At 39.9% G+C, this 23,627-nt stretch overlaps 1 protein-coding gene across 1 annotated transcript in view; it reads left to right on the top strand.

The window, feature by feature from the left end:
• The window catches only part of LOC135481420 (uncharacterized), a 45,620-nt gene extending 24,636 nt beyond the window's left edge, over positions 1-20,984 (top strand). The window contains exons 4-5 of the mRNA XM_064761244.1: positions 18,194-18,216; positions 18,477-20,984. Of these exons, the coding sequence (XP_064617314.1) occupies positions 18,194-18,216; positions 18,477-18,678 (225 nt within the window). The 3' untranslated portion in view covers positions 18,679-20,984. The remainder of the gene's footprint in view (positions 1-18,193; positions 18,217-18,476) is intronic.
• The last annotated feature ends 2,643 nt before the right edge of the window (positions 20,985-23,627 follow it).

Genomic DNA, 23,627 nt, shown 5'->3' with positions numbered 1-23,627 from the left:
TAATAGAGTACTGGAGTTAGATGGGAACTGGAATCAATGTCATCCTAAACCTGTTTCGGAAGATCACGGACAGTGTAGCCGAAAGCATCATGTCAAATACTACAAACCCAGTCCAGTCCCCATCTAACTCCATGTTAAAGCAATAGAAATCCCACCTTTTTCTAAACAAAAACCGGTGTTGTGATTTAAACGCTTGTAGCGAAAAAACTATTGATCGGAGCTCAATCCATTGACGAATGCTCGAAAGAGCATGTCTTGGGCTACAATTTCGTGCAGGTTGCACATTTCTAGCTGCCATGGTTCTCGAGTTACAGGTAATTGAAGTTACGTCACTTTTTTGAGTTTTTTGCTTATATCTCATAAAGTTACACAGATATGCAAAAAATACATGCAGATTCAGAATCAGCAGCTCAAGATACATCAGAATACGTTCAGAACAATTGAACTTTGAGAACTTTTTGTGACGTCACAAATTCGACCAATGGCGAACTTCCAGAGTTTTGACCGGAAGTAAACCATTTTTGCAAACTTTAAAGAACTCGTAATCTACTAGCTGTATGTCAAATTTGAAAAAGATCGGTTCAGTGGTTCTTGAGAAGAAGATTTTTAAAGATTTTACACTAAATCCAATATGGCGGCCGAATCACCTGACATAGCAAAAAAGTTGAGAATTTGTCCCGAGGTATTCACCGCCAGAATATGTGTGCAAAATTTCAGACCTGTATGTTGAACGGTGAAAAAGTTTCCATGCGAACAAAGTCGGTGAAAAAAAAATAATAATAATAATAACTAGAATGGATCTGCGAATAGCAGATCCTAGGCCGGGATCCCGGATCGGATCGATGACGTTTTCCCCTTCATGATCTGTGTTCGAAGGACACATGTTCCACATACACCGCTTTCAAAGTTTTCATGCGACCTTACACCGTTTGTCACTGAGGCAGTCGGCCGGTCATTTGCATTCCCTCGAATATATCAGCGACCTTAATGATGCTACGCTATGCCCAGTGAAAAACGGTCGTTCTTTGGCAGACATAGCCCGCTATTTGTAAGAAATAACGCTAAAACACGACCAGTGTAACAGGAGGTTTGTACAGACTCACAGCTCCACTGATAGCTCGACAATCGTTAGAAAGTCAACACTTGGACCGCGGCACATGTCCATATCTGTCAATCACCCTGGCCTGTTTAATGTATAGTAAAGAGCACGAGGCCTGCGCAAAACAAAGCTAACCTTTACAGGTCCACGTCGTTTGCTGTTGTAGTTAGATCTCTACACCATCTAATAGAGTACTGGAGTTAGATGGGAACTGGAATCAATGTCATCCTACAACCGTTTCGGGAGATCACGGACAGTGTAGCCGAAAGCATCAGGTCAAATACTACAAACACAGTCCAGGCCCCATCTAACTCCATGTTAAAGCAATAGGATTAGCACCTTTTTCTAAACAAAAAACGGTGTTGTCATTTAAACGCTTGTAGCGAAAAAACTATTGATCGGAGCTCAAATCTGTTGACGAATGCTCGAAAGAGCATGTCTTGTTCTACAATTTCGTGCAGGTTGCACATTTCTAGCTCCCACAGATCTCGAGTTACAGGTCATTGAAGTTACGTCACTTTTTTGAGTTTTTTGCTAATATCTCAAAAAGTTACACAGATATGCAAAAAATACAACCAGATTCAGGATCAGCAGCTCAAGATACACCAGAATACGTTCAGAACATTTGAACTTTGAGAACTTTTTGTGACGTCATAAATTCGACCAATGGCGAACTTCCAGAATTTTGACCGGAAGTGAACCATTTTCGCAAACTTTAAAGAACTCGTAACTTACTAGCAGCATGTCAAATTTGAAACCGATCGGTTCAGTGGTTCTGGAGAAGAAGATTTTTAGAGATTTTACACAAAATCCAATATGGCGTCCGAACCACGTGACATGGCAAAAAAGTGGAGAATTTGTCCCGAGGTATTCACCGCCAGAATATGTGTGCAAAATTTCAGACCTGTATGTTAAACGATAAAAAAGTTTCCATGCGAACAAAGTCGGTGAAAAAAAAATAATAATAATAATAATAACTAGAATGGATCTGCGAATAGCAGATCCTAGGCCGGGATCCCGGATCGGATCGATGACGTTTTCCCCTTCATGATCTTTGTTCGAAGGATACATGTTCCACAAACACGGCTTTCAAAGTTACCTTGCGACCTTACACCGTTTGTCACTGATGCAGTCGGCCGGTCATTTGCATTCCCTCATATAGATCGGCGACCTTAATGATGCTACGCTATGCCCAGTGAAAAACGGTCGTTCCTTGGCAGACTTAGCCCGCTAATTGTAAGAAATCAGGCAAAAACACGACCAGTGTAACAGCCTGTTTGTACATTCACATCTCAATCCACGACATGCCATGCACAGACTCACTGCTCCACTGATAGCTCGGCCATCGTTGGAAAGTCAGCACTTGGACCAGTTCACATGTCCATATCTGTTAATCACCCTGGACTGTTTAACGTATAGTAAAGAGGGCGAGGTCTGCGCAAAACAAAGTTAACTTTTACAGGTCCATGTCATTTGCTGTTGTAGTTAGATCTCTACGCCTTCTAATAGAGTACTGGAGATAGATGGGAACTGGAATCAATGTCATCCTACAACTGTTTCGGGAGATCACGGACAGTGTGGCCGAAAGCATTAGGTCAAATACTATAAACCCAGTCCAGTCCCCATCTAACTCCATGTTAAAGCAATAGGATTCCCATCTTTTTCTAAACAAAAAACGGTGTTGTCATTTAAACGCTTCTAGCGAAAAAACTATTGATCGGAGCTCAAATCTGTTGACGAATGATCGAAAGAGCATGTCTTGTTCTACAATTTGGTGCAGATTGCACATTTCTAGCTGCCATAGTTCTCGAGTTACAGGTCATTGAAATTACGTCACTTTTTTGAGTTTTTTGCTCATATCTCAAAAAGTTACACAGATATGCAAAAAATACAACAAGATTCAGAATCAGCAGCTCAAGATACATCAGAATACGTTCAGAACAATTGAACTTTGAGAACTTTTTGTGACGTCACAAATTCGACCAATAGCGAGCTTCCAGAGTTTTGACCGGAAGTGAACCATTTACGCAAACTTTAAAGAACTCGTGACTTACTAGCAGCATGTCAAATTTGATAACGATCGGTTCAGTGGTTCTGGAGAAGAAGATTTTTAAAGATTTTACACAAAATCCAATATGGCGGCCGAACCACGTGACATGAAAAAAAAATGGAGAATTTATCCCTGGAAAATCTCCGCCAGAATACGTGTGCAAAATTTCAGACCTCTATGTTGAACAGTAAAAAAGTTTCCTTGCTAACAAAGTCGGTGAAAAAAAAATAATAATAATAATAATAATAATAATAAGAAAAAACAGAACGATTACAATAGGGATCCCGTTCGGGAGAACGGGATCCCTAATAATAATAATAATAAGAAACTAGAATGGATCTGCGAATAGCAGATCCTAGGCCGGGATCCCGGATCGGATCGATGACGTTTTCCCCTTCATGTTCTGTGTTCGAAGGACACATGTTCCACATACACGGCTTTCAAAGTTTCCATGCGACCTTACACCGTTTGTCACTGAGGCAGTCGGCCGGTCATTTGTATTCCCACGAATAGATCGGCGACCCTAATGATGCCACGCTATGCCCGGTGAAAAACGGCCGTTTCTTGGTAGATTTAGCCCGCTATTTGTAAGAAATAACGCAAAAACACGACCAGTGTAACAGCAAGTTTGTACATTCACATCTCAATCCACGACCTGCCATGCACGGTCTCACTGCTCCACTGATAGCTCGGCCATCGTTAGAAAGTCAGCACTTGGACCAGGGCACATATCCATATCTGTCAATCTCCCTGGCCTGTTTAACGTATTGTAAAGAGGACAAGGTCTACGCAAAACAAAGCTAACTTTTACAGGTCCAGGTCATTTGCTGTTGTAGTTAGATCTCTACGCCATCTAATAGAATACTGGAGTTAGATGTGAAATGGAATCAATGTCATCCTACAACCGTTTCGGGAGATCACGGACAGTGTAGCCGAAAGCATCAGGTCAAATACTATAAACCCAGACCAGTCCCCATCTAACTCCATGTTAAATCAATAGGATTCCAATCTTTTCTAAACAAAAAACGGTGTTGTCATTTAAACGCTTGTAGCGAAAAAACTTTTGAGCGGAGCTCAAATCCATTGACGAGTGCTCGAAAGAGCATGTCTTGTTCTACAATTTCGTGCAGGCTGCACATTTCTAGCTGCCATAGTTCTCGAGTTACAGGTCATTGAAGTTACGTCACTTTTTTGAGTTTTTTGCTTATATCTCAAAAAGTTTTGCAGATACAAAAAAAATACAAGCAGATTCAGAATGAGCAGCTCAGGATACATCAGAATACGTTCAGAACAATTGAACTTTGAGAACTTTTTGTGACGTCACAAATTCGACCAATAGCGAGCTTCCAGAATTTTGACCGGAAGTGAACTATTTTCGCAAACTTTAAAGAACTCGTAACCTACTAGCTGCATGTCAAATTTGAAACCGATCGGTTCAGTGGTTCTGGAGAAGAAGATTTTTAAAGATTTTACACAAAATCCAATATGGCGGCCGAACCACGTGACTTAAGAAAAAAACAAAAAATATACCCCTGGAAAATCACCGCCAGATTGTGTGTACAAAATTTGAGACCTCTATGTTAAACGGTGTTTGAGTTCTGCTGCTCACAAAGTCGGTGAAAAAAAAATAATAATAATAATAATAACTAGAATGGATCTGCGAATAGCAGATCCTAGGCCGGGATCCCGGATCTGATCGATGACGTTTTCCCCTTTATGATCTTTGTTCGAAGGATACATGTTCCACAAACACGGCTTTCAAAGTTACCTTGCGACCTTACACCCGTTTGTCACTGATGCAGTCGGCCGGTCATTTGCATTCCCTCATATAGATCGGCGACCTTAATGATGCTACGCTATGCCCAGTGAAAAACGGTCGTTCCTTGGCAGATTTAGCCCGCTAATTGTAAGAAATCAGGCAAAAACACGACCAGTGTAACAGCCTGTTTGTACATTCACATCTGAATCCACGACATGCCATGCACAGACTCACTGCTCCACTGATAGCTGGGCCATCGTTGGAAAGTCAGCACTTGGACCAGTTCACATGTCCATATCTGTTAATCACCCTGGACTGTTTAACGTATAGTAAAGAGGGCGAGGTCTGCGCAAAACAAAGTTAACTTTTACAGGTCCATGTCATTTGCTGTTGTAGTTAGATCTCTACGCCTTCTAATAGAGTACTGGAGATAGATGGGAACTGGAATCAATGTCATCCTACAACTGTTTCGGGAGATCACGGACAGTGTGGCCGAAAGCATCAGGTCAAATACTATAAACCCAGTCCAGTCCCCATCTAACTCCATGTTAAAGCAATAGGATTCCCACCTTTTTCTAAACAAAAAACGGTGTTGTGATTTAAACGCTTGTAGCGAAAAACTATTGATCGGAGCTCAAATCCGTTGACGATTGCTCGAAAGAGCATGTCTTGGGCTACAATTTCGTGCAGGTTGCACGTTTCTAGCTGTCCTAGTTCTCGAGTTACAGGTCATTGAAGTTACGTAACTTTATTGATTTTTTGGCTGATATCTCAAAAAGTTACACAGATATGCAAAAAATACAACCAGATTCGGAATCAGCAGCTCAAGATACATCAGAATACGTTCAGAACATATGAACTTTGAGAACTTTTTGTGACGTCACAAATTCGACCAATGGCGAGCTTCGAGAGTTTTAGCCGGAAGTGAACCATTTTCGCAAACTTTGAAGAACTCCTGACTTACTAGTTGCATGTCAAATTTGAGAACGATCGAATCAGTGGTTCTGGAGAAGAAGATTTTTAAAGATTTTACTCAAAATCCAATATGGCGGCCGAACCACGTGACATAGCAAAAAAAAAAAAATATACCCTAGAAAATTTCCTCTAGATTGTGTGTGCAAAATTTTGAACTTCTATGTTGAACGGTGTTGGAGTTCTGCTGCTAACAAAATCGAAAAAAAAAAATAATAATAATAATAACTAGAATGGATCTGCGAATAGCAGATCCTAGGCCGGGATCCCGGATCGGATCGATGACGTTTTCCCCTTCATGTTCTGTGTTCGAAGGACACATGTTCCACATACACGGCTTTCAAAGTTTCCATGCGACCTTACACCGTTTGTCAAAGAGGCAGGCGGCTGGTCATTTGCAATCCCTCGAATAGATCGGCGGCCTTGATGATGCTACGCTATGCCCAGTGAAAAACGGTCGTTTATTGGCAGTCTTAGCCCGCTATTTGTAAGAAATAAGGCAAAAACATGACCAGTGTAACAGCAAGTTTGTAAATTCACATCTCAATCCACGACATGCCATGCACAGACACAGCTCCACTGATAGCTCGGCCATCGTTAGAAAGTCAGCACTTGGACCAGGGCACATGTCCATATCTGTCAATCACCCTGGCCTCTTTAACGTATAGTAAAGAGGACGAGGTCTGCGCAAAACAAAGCTAACTTTTACAGGTCCACGTCGTTTGCTGTTGTAGTTAGATCTCTACGCCATCTAATAGATAACTGGAGTTAGATGTAAACTGGAATCAATGTCATCCTACAACCGTTTCGGGAGATCACGAACAGTGTAGCCGAAAGCATCAGGTCAAATACTACAAACCCAGTCCAGTCCCCATCTAACTCCATGTTAAAGCAATGGGATTCCCATCTTTTTCTAAACAAAAAACGGTGTTGTGATTTAAACGCTTCTAGCGACAAAAGTATTGATCAGAGCTCAAATCCATTGACGATTGCTCGAAAGAGCATGTCTTGGGCTACAATTTCGTGTAGGTTGCACATTTCTAGCTGCCATAGTTCTCGAGTTACAGGTCATTGAAATTACGTAACTTTTTTGAGTTTTTTGTTTATATCTCAAAAAGTTACACAGATTTGTAAAAAATACAAGCAGATTCGGAATGAACAGCTCAAGATACATTAGAATACGTTCAGAACATTTGAACTTTGAGAACTTTTTGTGACGTCACAAATTCGACCAATGGCGAACTTCCAGAGTTTTGACCGGAAGTGAACCATTTTCGCAAACTTTAAAGAACTCGTAAGCTACTAGCTGCATGTCAAATTTGAAAACGATCGGTTCAGTGGTTCTTGAGAAGAAGATTTTTAAAAGTTTTACACAAAATCCAATATGGCGGCCGAACCACGTGACATGAAAAAAAAATGGAGAATTTATCCCTGGAAAATCTCCGCCAGAATTTGTGTGCAAAATTTGAGATCTCTATGTTGAAAGGTGAAAAAGTTTCCTTGCTAACAAAGTCGGTGAAAAAAAAATAATAAGAAAAAACAGAACGATAACAATAGGGATCCCGTTCGGGAGAACGGGATCCCTAACTAGAATGGATCTGCGAATAGCAGATCCTAGGCCGGGATCCCGGATCGGATCGATGACGTTTTCCCCAACCAATAATACACGGCCCTTGTAAAAGCAAGCTTATGGAAATGTGCCGAATGTGGTAAATCTGCCTTAGGACATTCTTTGAAAACGTGCATGTCCTGTGTTTGTTGACATAGATCAAAGAGTATTAGCAGACATAGACTACATGTGTAACGCTTTGCACTCAGTGATTTTCAGCTTTACAGCTGTAACGGATATCTCTCACCAGACCTCCAAATATGGTCAAAAGTTCGGCTTTATCGTCTTTTGATCGCAATTATGCGGAAAAGCTGTAAGTCGCCGGAAAAAAATATGTCCAAATTTATGATTAGGACGTCAAACTACATCTGGTAGTATGCTCACAATGTTCGTGTGTTCATCCTAGTCGCAAATGCATTCAAAATGCATCATATAACATGGGGACGTCAAAGTGCTAAACATAGCCAATCGAAGACAAGGCCTGCGAAAAACAAAGCTAACTTTTACAGGTCCACGTCGTTTGCTTTTGTAGTTAGAATTCTACGCGACCTAATAGAGTACTCTATAGCTGAATGTCATCCTACAATCGTTTCGGGAGATCACGGACAGTGTAGCCGAAAGCATCAGGTCAAATACTACAAACCCAGTCCAGTCCCCATCTAACTCCATGTTAAAGCAATAGGATACCCATCTTTTTCTAAGCGAAAAACGGTGTTGTGATTTAAACGCTTCTAGCGAGAAAACTATTGATCGGAGCTCAAATCCATTGACGATTGATCGAAAGAGCATGTCTTGGGCTACATTTTCGTGCAGGTTGCACATTTCTACCTCTTATAGTTCTGGATTAAAAGGCCATTGAAATTACGTAACAATTTTCAGTTTTTTGCTAATATCTCTAAAACTTACACAGATATAGAAAAAACACAAGCAGATTCGGAATCAGCAGCTCAAGATACATCAGAATCCGTTAAGAACAATTGAACTTTGAGAACTTTTTGTGACGTCATAACTTTGACCAATAGCGAGCTTCCAGAGTTTTGACCGGAAGTAAACCATTTTCGCAAACTTTAAAGAACTCATAACCTACTAGCTGCATGTCAAATTACAAAATGATCCGTTCAGTGGTTCTGGAGAAGAAGATTTTTAAAGATTTTACACAAAATCCAATATGGCGGCCGAACCACGTGACATGAAAAAAAAATGGAGAATTTATCCCTGGAAAATCACCGTCAGATTATGTGTGCAAAATTTGAGACCTCTATGATGAACAGTAAAAAAGTTTCCTTGCTAACAAAGTCGGTGAAAAAAAAATAATAATAATAATAAGAAAAAACAGAACGATTACAATAGGGATCCCGTTCCGGAAGAACGGGATCCCTAATAATAATAAGAAAAAACAGAACGAAAACAATAGGGATCCCGTTCGGGAGAACGGGATCCCTAAAAACAGAACGATTACAATAGGGATCCCGTTCCGGAAGAACGGGATCCCTAATAATAATAAGAAAAAACAGAACGATTACAATAGGGATCCCGTTCGGGAGAACGGGATCCCTAACTAGAATGGATCTGCGAATAGCAGATCCTAGGCCGGGATCCCGGATCGGATCGATGACGTTTTCCCCTTCATGATCTTTGTCCGAAGGACACATGTTCCACAAACACGGCTTTCAAAGTTACCTTGCAACCTTACACCGTTTGTCACTGATGCAGTCGGCCGGTCATTTGCATTCCCCTCGAATAGATCGGCGACCTTAATGATGCTACGCTATGTCCAGTGAAAAACGGTCGTTCCTTGGCACACTTTGCCCGCTATTTGTAAGAAATAAGGTAAAAACACGACCAGTGTAACAGCAAGTTTGTACATTCACATCTCAATCCACGACATGCCATGCACAGACTCACTGCTCCACTGATAGCTCGGCATCGTTAGAAAATCAGCACTTGGACCACGGCACATGTCCATATCTGTCAATCACCCTGGCCTGTTTAACGTATTTGTAAGGAGCACGAGGTCTGCGCAAAACAAAGCTAACTTTCACAGGTCCACGTCGTTTGCTGTTGTAGTTAGATCTCTACGCCATCATGTACTAGAGTTAGATGGAAATGGAATCAATGTCATCGTACAACGGTTTCGGGAGATCACGGACAGTGTAGCCGAAAGCATCAGGTCAAATACTACAAACCCAGTCCAGTCCCCATCTAACTCCATGTTAAAGCAATAGGATTCCCGTCTTTTTCTTCACAAAAACGGTGTTGTCATTTAAACGCTACTAGCAAAAAAACTATTGATCGAGCTCAAATCTGTTGACGAATGCTCGAAAGAGCATGCCTTGGGCTACAATTTCGTGCAGGTTGCACATTTCTAGCTGTCATAGTTCTCGAGTTACAGGTCATTGAATTTACGTCACTTTCTTGAGTTTTTTGCTTATATCGTAAAAACTTACACAGATATGTAAAAAATGTAAGCAGATTCGAAATCAGCAGCTCAGGATACATCAGAATACGTTGAGAACAATTGAACTTTGAGAACTTTTTGTGACGTCATAAATTCGACCAATAGCGAACTTCCAGAGTTTTGACCGGAAGTGAACCATTTTCGCAAACTTAAAAGAACTCGTGACCTACTAGTTGCATGTCAAATTTGACATTGATCGGTTCAGTGGTTCTGGAGAAGAAGATTTTAAAGATTTTACACAAAATCCAATATGGCGGCCGAACCACGTGACATAGCCAAAAAAGAAAAAATATACCCCTAGAAAATTTCCACAAGATTATGTGTGCAAAATTTGGAATTTCTGTCTTGAACGGTGTTTGAGTTCTGCTGCTAACAAAATCGAAAAAAAAAAAAATAATAATAATAATAATAAGAACTAGAATGGATCTGCGAATAGCAGATCCTAGGCCGGGATCCCGGATCGGATCGATGACGTTTTCCCCTTCATGTTCTGTGTTCGAAGAACACATGTTCCACATACACGGCTTTCAAAGTTTCCATGCGACCTTACACCGTTTGTCACTGAGGCAGTCGGCCAGTCATTTGCATTCCCGTGAATAGATCGGCGAACTTAATGAAGTTAGGCTATGCCTAGTGAAAAACGGTCGTTCCTTGGCAGACTTAGCCCGCTATTTGTAAGAAATAACGCAAAAACACGACCAGTGTAACAGCAAGTTTGTACATTCACATCTCAATCCACGACACGCCATGCACAGACTCACGGCTCTTATGATAGCTCGGCCATCAATAGAAAGCCCGCACTTGGGCCACGGCACATGTCCATATCTGTCAAATACCCTGGCCTCTTTAACGTGTAGTAAAGAGGACGAGGTCTACGCAAAACAAAGCTAACTTTCACAGTTGCATGCCGTTTACTGTTGTAGTTAGATCTCTACGCCATCTAATATAGTACTGTATAGCTGAATGTCATCCTACAACGGTTTCGGGAGATCACGGACAGTGTAGCCGAAAGCATCAGGTCAAATACTACAAATCCAGTCCATTCCCCATCTAACTCCATGTTAAAGCAATAGGATTCCCATCTTTTTCTAAACAAAAACGGTGTTGTTTTTTAAACGCTTCTAGCGAGAAAACTTTTAATCGGAGCTCAAATCCGTTGACGAATGATCGAAAGAGCGTGTCTTGAACTACATTTTCATGCAATTTGCACATTTCTAGCTGCCATAGTTCTCGATTAAAACGCCATTGAAATTACGTAATTTTTTTAGTTTTTTGCTCATATCTCAAAAAGTTACACAGATATGCAAAAAATACAACCAGATTCGGAATCAGCAGCTCAAGATACATCAGAATTCGTTCAGAACAAATGAACTTTGAGAACTTTTTGTGACGTCATAAATTCGACCAATGGCGAGCTTCCAGAGTTTTGATCGGAAGTGAACCATTTTCGCAAACTTTAAAGAACTCATGACCTACTAGTTGCATGTTAAATTTGAAACTGATCGGTTCAGTGGTTCTGGAGAAGAAGATTTTTAAAGATTTTACACAAAATCCAATATGGCGGACGAACCACGTGACATAACAAAAAAGTGGAGAATTTGTCCCGAGATATTCACCGCCAGAATATGTGTGCAAAATTTCAGACCTGTATGTTGAACGGTAAAAAAGTTTCCATGCGAACAAAGTCGGTGAAAAAAAAATAATAATAATAATAAGAACTAGAATGGATCTGCGAATAGCAGATCCTAGGCCGGGATCCCGGATCTGATCGATGACGTTTTCCCCTCCATGTTCTGTGTTCGAAGGACACATGTTCCACATACACGGCTTTCAAAGTTTCCATGCGACTTTACACCGTTTGTCACTGAGGCAGTCGGCCGGTCATTTGCAATCCCTCGAATAGATCGGCGAACTTATTAATGCTACGCTATGCCCAGTGAGAAACGGTCGTTTCTTGGCAGACTTAGCCCGCTAATTGTAAGAAATAAGGCAAAAACACGACCAGTGTAACAGCAAGTTTGTACATTCACATCTCAATCTACGACCTGCCATGCACAGACTCACAGCTCCACAGATAGCTCGGCCATGGTTAGAAAGTCAGCACTTGGACTAGGGCACATGTCCATATCTGTCAATCACCCTGGCCTGTTTAACATATAGTAAAGAGGACGAGGTTTGCGCAAAACAAAGCTAACTTTTACAGGTCCATGTCGTTTGCTGTTGTAGTTAGATCTCTACGCCATCTAATAGAGTACTGGAGTTAGATGGGAACTGGATTCAATGTCATCCTACAACCGTTTCGGGAGATCACGGACAGTGTAGCCGAAAGCATCAGGTCAAATACTACAAACCCAGTTAAGTCCCCATCTAACTCCATGTTAAAGCAATAGGATTCCCACCTTTTTTTATTCAAAAAATGGTGTTGTCATTTAAACGCTTGTAGCGAAAAAACTATTGATCGGAGGTCAAATCCGTTGACGAATGCTCGAAAGAGCATGTCTTGGGCTACAATTTCGTGCAGGTTGCACATTTCTATCTGTCATAGTTCTCGAGTTACAGGTCATTGAAGTTACGTCACTTTTTTTACTTTTTTGCTCATATCTCAAAAAGTTACACAGATATGCCAAAAACACAGACAGATTCAGAATCAGCAGCTCAAGATACACCAGAATACGTTCAGAACAATTGAACTTTGAGAACTTTTTGTGACGTCACAAATTCGACCAATGGCGAGCTTCCAGAGTTTTGACCGAAAGTAAACCAGTTTCGCAAACTTTAAAGAACTCTTGACCTACTAGTTGCATGTCAAATTTGAAAACGATCGGTTCAGTGGTTCTGGAGAAGAAGATTTTTAAAGATTTTACACAAAATCCAATATGGCGGCCGAACCACGTGACATAGCAAAAAAGTGGAGAATTTGTCCCGAGATATTCACCGCCAGATTATGTGTACAAAATTTCAGACCTGTATGTTGAACGGTAAAAAAGTTTCCATGCGAACAAAGTCGGTGAAAAAAAAATAATAATAATAATAATAATAATAATAACTAGAATGGATCTGCGAATAGCAGATCCTAGGCCGGGATCCCGGATCGGATCGATGAAGTTTTCCCCTTCATGTTCTGTGTTCGAAGGATACATGTTTCACATACACGGCTTTCAAAGTTTCCATGCGACCTTACACCTTTCGCCATTGAGGCAGTCGGCCGGTCATTTGCATTCCCTCGAATAGATTGGCGACCTTAATGATGCTACGCTATGCCCAGTGAAAAACGGTCGTTCCTTGGCAGACTTAGCCCGCTAATTGTAAGAAATAAGGCAAAAACACGACCAGTGTAACAGCAAGTTTGTACATTCACATCTCAATCCACGACATGCCATGCAAAGACTAACTGTTCCACTGATAGCTCGGCCATCGTTAGAAAGTCAGCACTTGGACCAGTTCACATATCCATATTTGTTAATCACCCTGGATTGTTTAACGTATAGTAAAGAGCACGAGGTCTGCGCAAAACAAAGCTAACTTTTACAGGTCCATGTCGTTTGCTGTTGTAGTTAGATCTCTACGCCATCTAATAGAGTACTGGAGTTAGATGGGAACTGGAATCAATGTCATCCTACAACCGTTTCGGGAGATCACGGACAGTGTAGCCGAAAGCATCAGGTCAAATACTACAAACCCAGTTTTGTCCCCATCTAAGTCCATGTTAAATCAATAGGATTAGCACCTTTTTCTAAACAAAAAACGGTGTTGTCATTTAAACGCTTGTAGCGAAAAAACTATTGATCGGAGCTCAAATCTGTTGACGAATGCTCGAAAGAGCATGTCTTGGGCTACAATTTCGTGCAGGTTGCACATTTCTAGCTCCCACAGATCTCGAGTTACAGGTCATTGAATTTACGTCACTTTTTTGAGTTTTTGCTAATATCTCGAAAAGTTACACAGATATGCAAAAAATACAACCAGATTCAGAATCAGCAGCTCAAGATACACCAGAATACGTTCAGAACATTTGAACTTTAAGAACTTTTTGTGACGTCATAAATTCGACCAATGGCGAACTTCCAGAATTTTGACCGGAAGTGAACCATTTTCGCAAACTTTAAAGAACTCGTAACTTACTAGCAGCATGTCAAATTTGAAACCGATCGGTTCAGTGGTTCTGGAGAAGAAGATTTTTAAAGATTTTACACAAAATCCAATATGGCGGCCGAACCACGTGACATGGCAAAAAAGTGGAGAATTCGTCCCGAGGTATTCACCGCCAGAATATGTGTGCAAAATTTCAGATCTGTATGTTAAACGGTAAAAAAGTTTCCATGCGAACAAAGTCGGTGAAAAAAAAATAATAATAATAATAATAATAATAATAACTAGAATGGATCTGCGAATAGCAGATCCTAGGCCGGGATCCCGGATTGGATCGATGACGTTTTCCCCTTCATGTTCTGTGTTCGAAGGACACATGTTCCATATACACGGCTTTCAAAGTTTCCATGCGACCTTACACCTTTCGCCATTGAGGCAGTCGGCCGGTCACTTGCATTCCCTCGAATAGATCGGCGACCTTAATGATGCTACGCTATGCCCAGTGAAAAACGGTCGTTCCTTGGCAGACTTAGCCCGCTAATTGTAAGAAATAAGGCAAAAACACGACCAGTGTAACAGCAAGTTTGTACATTCACATCTCAATCCACGACATGCCATGCACAGACTAACTGCTCCACTGATAGCTCGGCCATCGTTGGAAAGTCAGCACTTGGACCAGTTCACATATCCATATTTGTTAATCACCCTGGATTGTTTAACGTATAGTAAAGAGCACGAGGTCTGCGCAAAACAAAGCTAACTTTTACAGGTCCATGTCGTTTGCTGTTGTAGTTAGATCTCTACGCCTTCTAATAGAGTCGCCACGATATGGCTGAAATATTGCCGATGTGGCGTTAAGCCATAATCATTCATTCATTCATTCTAATAGAGTACTGGAGTTAGATGGGAACTGGAATCAATGTCATCCTACAACCGTTTCGGGAGATCACGGACAGTGTAGCCGAAAGCATCAGGTCAAATACTACAAACCCAGTTTTGTCCCCATCTAACTCCATGTTAAAGCAATAGGATTACCACCTTTTTCTAAACAAAAAACGGTGTTGTCATTTAAACGCTTGTAGCGAAAAAACTCTTGCTCGGAGCTCAAATCCGTTGACAAATGCTCGAAAGAGCAGGTCTTGGGCTACAATTTCGTGCAGGTTGCACATTTCTAGCTCCAACAGATCTCGAGTTACAGGTCATTAAAGTTACGTAACTTTTTTGAGTTTTTTGCTAATATCTCAAAAAGTTACACAGATATGCAAAAAATACAACCAGATTCAGAATCAGCAGCTCAAGATACACCAGAATACGTTCAGAACCTTTGAACTTTAAGAAGTTTTTGTGACGTCATAAATTCGACCAATGGCGAACTTCCAGAATTTTGACCGGAAGTAAACCATTTTCGCAAACTTTAAAGAACTCGTGACTTACTAGCAGCATGTCAAGTTTGAAACTGATCGGTTCAGTGGTTCTGGAGAAGAAGATTTTTAAAGATTTTACACAAAATCCAATATGGCGGACGAACCACGTGACATAACAAAAAAGTGGAGAATTTGTCCCGAGATATTCCCCGCCAGAATATGTGTGCAAAATTTCAGACCTGTATGTGGAACGGTAAAAAAGTTTCCATGCGAACAAAGTCGGTGAAAAAAAAATAATAATAATAATAATAATAATAATAAGAAAAAACAGAACGATTACAATAGGGATCCCGTTCGGGAGAACGGGATCCCTAATAATAATAAGAAAAAACAGAACGATTACAATAGGGATCCCGTTCGGGAGAACGGGATCCCTAATAATAATAAGAAAAAACAGAACGATTACAATAGGGATCCCGTTCGGGAGAACGGGATCCCTAAAAAACAGAACAATAACAAAAGGGATCCCGTTCGGGAGAACGGGATCCCTAATAATAAGAAAAAACAGAACGAATACAATAGGGATCCCGTTCCGGAAGAACGGGATCCCTAAAAAACAGAACGAATACAATAGGGATCCCGTTCGGGAGAACGGGATCCCTAATAATAAGAAAAAACAGAACGAATACAATAGGGATCCCGTTCGGGAGAACGGGATCCCTAATTACGTTTAAACAGTTGAGCTCCCCACTTTTGTTGTCGTTTTGCTGATGCCTTAGATTTCCAGCTTCTTTAGCTCGGTAGACAGAGTTTGGGAAAACTTTTGATCTGCCCGAACTCTCGTTGCCAGCAACGAGCGACCTCTCCGGGTCACTGTCAGTGTGGTCGCTGTTTGACACCGTGCCTTTCTCATCGAAGCCTACCTGATAACAGCGTCTTAGCTGAAATATGAAAGCAGCCCTGCAGATGTGTTATTTTATAGTGCTATATTTTATAGTCGGAATTGTTTTCGAGAAATAAACGTATTCTTTTTATTATTCTATCCTAGTCGTGAAGCATGTCCGTAATATTTAGCATCGCATTTTAACACCCCATGTAAAACACATTATGGTTTCGGCGAGAATTAGGTCACGCCCCTTTAGAACGTTCAGTTGGACGAAAACAACGTGTCGGGGAAAGTGGGGGCGTTTCTTGCTGTTAATGTATTCCGCAATGGCGTTTTGTTATAATTACGAAAACATTTTGCTGCTACCAAGGTAATAGAATAGAAATAATGTTCGCGTCAGGGTAGTCTAACGGTAGTTTTACATCAAATCGATGTGGAAGAGTTGACAAATTTTAGGTCTCAGGCTTCGCCTCCGGCCTAAAATATAAACTCTTCCACATCGATTTGATGTTAAACTACCGTTAGACTACCCTGACGCGAACATTATTTTTTAATTAATAAAGAGTACGTTGTCTGATGTTTTTCGAAATACGAATACGAGCAGTAATGAAGTCCTTATCAGTGTTTGAAAACATAAATTAGCCAATGTACAAAAGGGATATAGACAACCATGTCTCAGTTGATGTCCCTCGGGCTCTACCCAGTTTCCTCCAACCCCAATGCTGAACGCCATCATATAAGAGAAATATTTTGAACACCACGTAAAACACCAATCAAGCAAACCATCATGTTATGGCTGTATATACTGTCCAGATTTTCATTCATCCAGATGCGTTTTTCAGCCCAAAACAGTTGATTTTAGGAAGTTCAGACCCATCGGCGATAAGCCATTAACACAATGGCTACTTTCACAAGCTTGTAACACGCAAAATTTCACAGCGTTTACTGTGTTTGAGATATTTGTTTGCGATTTTAATCATCATCCTTGTTTTATGGATAAGTATACTTCATTGAAGGATAAATTTTACTATAGGCTATCATTTTCATAAACATTTTGTGAAAGGAACTACTAAGAGAAAGACCAGAATTAAGCCATTTCTTCATCTTCCTGATATCATTGGTTGATATCCCTCTCTTTAGAAGACTTTTACCCTGGTCTTCTGATTTATAGTCCACTATGTATCTTCTCCCCACAGCCGTTACGGTAAGGGGAGATAACTCTAGTGTATTTCACTATCATAAAACTTTTTGCCATTATACTTGTGAAATTGACAAAGGATTGCTTCTCTTACAGAAGTACCAAATTAAATCATTATCACAACTGAGTATTTATACAACAACTAACTTCAAGTTGGTTACTGTTTTACTTGTACTCGGTGGAACAAATCGTTTCATTTTCAACTAAGATTGGGTGATCGGGAAATCTTTGGAGGAAAAATTGCACTGTAACAAGCTCCATAGAATTTATTACACCGGAATTTAGAGCTGATTTTGACAGTGTTTTTGACTAGGGAGTGGTCTAATTGTTTAAGGGAAGAGCCAAGGGCCCCTGTGTACTATAGGGGAGCTAAGACATTTCATTTATACCTGCGTTTTTGTGACATGTTGTGTTGAAAGTATACCCCAATTCGTCCAAAATTTGGGACAGATATCAGTAGTGTTGAAAGTAGAATGTGATATTTCTTTACCAGCGCTTTAGAAAAGTAAAGATATAAGTATGTTGTTGATGAGATGGTCATGTAAGAAAAAAGAAACTCAATAATTCTGCCAGGATTACATATATATTGGCTAAAATGAGCAGACCAGGTGACCCAGATTTTAGAAGAAATAGTACAGGTAAAGAATCTTTGTTTCTGTTATCATCTTTACATGAATTTATATGTGTTTTCAATTCTGTTTGTTGACAGGGTTCCACGGACTTCACCAAAACGTATGTATAAATGTGTTATACCTCTCTAGGTTTGTTATACATGTGCAAGTGACTATTGTCAGCAGATGTGTTTCTGTAACACTGAGTACCAACGCTGTACTTGTCCAAAACATGACCCAGGTGTATATCTAGTGTTCAAACAAACATTTGCTCAGACAAATGAGACCTACATCTGAGTACATCATGACATTTTCATAACTGTGTGATACACAGGTTTACCACACAACTGTGTCTCTTTGTTTCCTCTCCTCCTCTCACAGAATTGATGACCAGCTGAATGAGATAAGAGCAGATCTGGAGAAACATGAGGTCAGCAGACAGGAGCTTCTAGATTCTGTACAACATGACCAAGTTGTCCCTAGACAGGTGACTGTAAAAGAGACAGTGGAAGAACGTCAGGACATAGAAGCAGCGGTCGGCGGGCAACCCCTATGTGTTACAAGTAGGTTGTTACATGTATAAAAGGTATACATTAAGGTGTGCTCAGAGGACAAAAACAACTGTAGGGTTTACATTAGTATGTGCATCAAAGATACAGACATAAAGTGGAGAAGGTGCACAGTTGTGTGCGTTCAAAACACGCGGTGGAGTGTAAAGAAAACAAGACGACATGAGCTGTAATGCAGCAGGGCGCACCCAGAAAATGAACAGTATTCCAAGAGTAACAAAAGTGAGAAGAGTTTACAAAAAGCACAGATAGTGTGAGGTGTACATTAGGGTGTGAACAAAACACAAACTTAGGTCCGGCATTAATTACTGTGTCCACGTAAGACACAAACTAATCTGAGGTATGCATTAGGGTGAGCAAAAAAGATACAAACTAATGTGAGGTATGCAATAGGGTGGGCAAAACAGATACAAATTAATGTGAGGTATCCAATAGGGTGGGCAAAACAGATACAAACTAATGTGAGGTATGCATTAGTGTGGGCAAAAGAAAAATACAAACTAATGTGAGGTATATAGTAAGGTGTGCAGATGGGATATAAACTAATGTGAGTTATACAGTAGGGTGTGCACGGAAGACACAAGCTAATATAGAGACATGAAATAAGGTATGGTACTTGTAAAGTGTACACTGGGCTCAGAAGTCGAAAGGAAATCAGTAGGCTGTCCTGAGAGATTAAAAGCCAATGCAAGCTACTTATAGCATGGTTTGCTCAGAAATAAGAAAAAAAATAAAATAAGTGTATTCAACAATATGTTATTTTCTTCAAAAAAGGAAAGCACATTGCAGAGTGTACAGTTAGAACAGGACAGATGGTAGTGTATCCCTCGGTGTCTGGGTGATATTTACTTCGTGTTCAAATAAACAAGTGCACTGTTATAACAGGACACGTGGCAAGGCACGTCATGTTTGCAAATCAGTAGGTGTACTGTTAATACAGAACAGATTACATATTGTACAACTGAGTGTCTGAGAGATGTTTACCGCATGATTGTGTACAAATCAGTAGGTGTACTGTTAATACAGAACAGATAACATAGTGTACCACTGAGTGTCTGAGTGATGTTAACCTCATGACTGTGTACAAATCAGCAGGTGTACTGTTAATACAGAACAGATAACACAGTGTACAACTGAGTGTCTGAGTGATGTTTACCTCATGATTGTGTACAAATCAGCAGGTGTACTGTTAATACAGAACAGATAACATAGTGTACCTCTGAGTGTCTGAGTGATATTTACCTCATGATAGTGTACAAATCAGTAGGTGTACTGTTAATACAGAACAGATTACATATTGTACAACTGAGTGTCTGAGTGATGTTTACCTCATGATTGTGTACAAATCAGTAGATGTACTGTTAATACAGAACAGATAACATAGTGTACCTCTGAGTGTCTGAGTGATGTTAACCTCATGACTGTGTACAAATCAGCAGGTGTACTGTTAATACAGAACAAATTACATATTGTACAACTGAGTGTCTGAGTGATGTTTACCTCATGATTGTGTACAAATCAGCAGGTGTACTGTTAATACAGAAAAGATAACATAGTGTACAACTGAGTGTCTGAGTGATATTTACCTCATGATTGTGTACAAATCAGCAGGTGTACTGTTAATACAGAACAGATTACATATTGTACAACTGAGTGTCTGAGTGATGTTTACCTCATGATTGTGTACAAATCAGCAGGTGTACTGTTAATGCAGAACAGATTACATATTGTACAACTGAATGTCTGAGTGATGTTTACCTCATGATTGTGTACAAATCAGTAGGTGTACTGTTAATACAGAACAGATAACATAGTGTACCTCTGAGTGTCTGAGTGATGTTAACCTCATGACTGTGTACAAATCAGCAGGTGTACTGTTAATACAGAATTGATTACATATTGTACAACTGAGTGATGTTTACCTTGTGATTGTGTACAAATAAGTAGGTGTACTGTTAGAAAAGGATAGATAACATAGTGTACCCTTTAGTGAAATAAAAAGAAAGTAACTTGGAATATTGAAGTCATAATATTAGTCTGTATTTCTGTTACTATGTTTGTGGCATCATCAGGAAATATATATAGTAAATAATACATAGGTTTGTATACATGTAGCCGCGTAGGTGTACAATGCATGCACGTATAAAGACAAAACACTGTATGGTAAGTTAGCAGAAAGACAGGAGTGGTTGAGCGTGAGTGAGTGAGTGAGTGAGTGCTTGGGGTTTAACGTCGTACTCAATGGTTGAGCGTGAATGACATAATATGAAGCTGGTATTGCATGAGAAAGTACTGAGGAAAAGGGAATAGAATGTACAGCTGAAGACCCAGAGCTCTCTCTCTCTCTCTCTCTATATATATATATATGCAATATATATATATATATATATATATATATATATATATATATATATATATATATATATATATATATATATATATATATATGCAATGTCTCTTATACCAGCTTAATATTATGCAGTTCCTCGTATCTGTTTTTGTTTATTATTATTATTAATATGAAAGGGTAGAGGTGTAAGCCCATATATTTATAATTGTTGATCTACCTTTTTTCATCACTTAATATACGTTTTTCTTTCTTAGTCTTGAAATATTTAACTGCAGAAAATATTTACTGTGAATCCAGCAATTGATTACTACTAATAATTCTGATAGATTAAATAGCCTTTGCGGTTTTGTGGCAATGAAAGTCACTGGGTAAGTTATTTGTGATGAGTTACCTCCCTTACTACACAAACGGCTTCGGTACTCCACGAACGACAACAGGCCTACTACAGCTTCATAGTGAATTGTGTGTTCAAATGTGCCATAACTGACAACTAAAACCAATGACTGGATAGAGGAAGGTATTATTCTTGTTGTAGGTGATAAGTTTCGAACAAATTAGATCACTAAAAGTCTGTATTTTAACCCAGTATTTAGCCTTTGTCTTAGGGCTACCCGTCATTTAGTGACGGATCCTTGTCGAAGCTCAACTCTTTCATACTGGCTGAAAATGACTGAAATCTATGTATAAATTAAATTCGTGTCAGCAATATATGTCATTTTATTCCAAGAGATTGTGTTGAGAATTAAATATACAGTATGTGTACAGGTATTTAAACCTCAGTCTTACAGGGTGTGTTTATGGTTTTCTGTTGTTTATGCTGCATCTGTTGTGTTTTCGCAGAGCCGACGCTGAGATTCACAGAGACAGACGACAGTGAGCTGAGAATCACTGACAACGGCTGTGTGGTGAAGGGTGAGGGATTGTCCATGGTGTGGAGGTGGATGAGAGCTGTGACAGACGGGCGTTATCAGACGGGCAGGTACTACTGGGAGATACACATCACCTGTTCACATGACTGTTCCTGTCGTGTAGGAGTGACACAGGAGAGCTGTGATGTGAGTGAGGAGACAGACCCTGGCCGTAACTCCTGGTACATTGAGATGGTGTACAGTGATGATGAGGTCAGGTGTTATAGTGACTGTGCTGGTGAGGTCAAACCTGACTATCTACAGGACAGACGTTACACACGACCTCATCACCTGGGTGTGTACCTGGACTGTGATGACCACACACTGACAGTCCTGGACTGTGACAACAACCAGGTAATGTACACTGACAGTGGTGTTATCGTCACAGAGCCTCTAGTGCCATGGGTTGAGTTTGGCTGGTCTGGATCTGTGTCTGTGTCTGCTCGTCTGGTACCGGGTGACTCTGCAACTCTGCCTCCAGTTCTCTGTGATATGATAAGCACTTCCTGACCATCGGGTAATTATTCATTACATCTTTTCCATAATATTATAATTTGTTGAAATACACTGTTTTGTTAAGTCTTTTTTAAAAAAAGAAAAAAAAAATGATCAGTTTGTAGATGTTTTAGTTAATGTGAGCAGTGTGGCTAATTCAGTATGTATAGCTTCTTCTGCAAAGTGGTCAGTGATTTGTCACAAGCTTACAGCTTGGTGTAGTTATACACAGTCTATCTGACTTGTCCTGAACATCAATGTCAGTTTTCTTTCAGACAAAATACATGTAGATAATGACTGGGTAGTTTTATTTTTAGTGATGGTGACTTGTAAATCAGCATAATCAGGAGTGTCACTGAGCAAAACAGGTCAGAGTTTGTACTTGACAATACGTATAGTCAACATGTTACATGTAGTAGGATGTACATTTGTGACAAAAAATCTTGTAGAAATAAATAACCAATAATCTGTATATATAGAATAGTGCACTTACCACGTAACTAACCACAAAATTGGGTTACACTTTGTCAAGACTGCTCTTTTTTGGTGCACTGGTCTCTTGTACCTAACTTCGTGGAAACTTGCCGCAGTATTTCGCCCCACTGAAAAAAAAATATTTTGCCTCTCTCAGAACGCGAGTACCTCAATATCGGATCTAACTACCAAAAACAGCCTTTTTCCAAATAACTTTCTCAGAAAGTGGCTAAGGGTATAGAAAATTATTTTTCTTACCATGATCGGGCCAGTACGTCATAACCCATGAGTGGTTTCAGATTAAATCGTAAAAACGGACCAGATCAGATTGACGTTGTTGTTGCAGCGCGTTACACAAGATAATTCTGTTTTGAATTCCGGTCGACCCTATGTTGTCTGCATGATGAGGTTAATCCTATGCTGAACAAGAACTGTTTTAGGATGCCATTATCTTGAAAACATTGTCAGCTGTAAGTTTCTCCTTTCCTAAATGTTTCTCTATTTGTCAACTTTGCTTATTCAAACTTTGGCGTTCACAACAGTTTGTCATGATTTGGGCATAGTTTGAGTATGTGACATGTTTACAAGAGTAAATATTTTAAGCTGTTTATCAGATTTTTATCTTCAGTATAAACACATTGACATTTACTGGACTATTTGTGTTTATTAAATACCTCTACCACATTACTATGTAAACATTTTTTTTATGAATAAATACCCGTTGGCATTAATCCAA

Source organism: Liolophura sinensis, unplaced genomic scaffold (assembly GCF_032854445.1).
Source record: "Liolophura sinensis isolate JHLJ2023 unplaced genomic scaffold, CUHK_Ljap_v2 scaffold_76, whole genome shotgun sequence".
Taxonomy (NCBI): Eukaryota; Metazoa; Mollusca; class Polyplacophora; order Chitonida; family Chitonidae; genus Liolophura; species Liolophura sinensis.
This window is presented reverse-complemented; position numbering and strand designations above follow the sequence as displayed.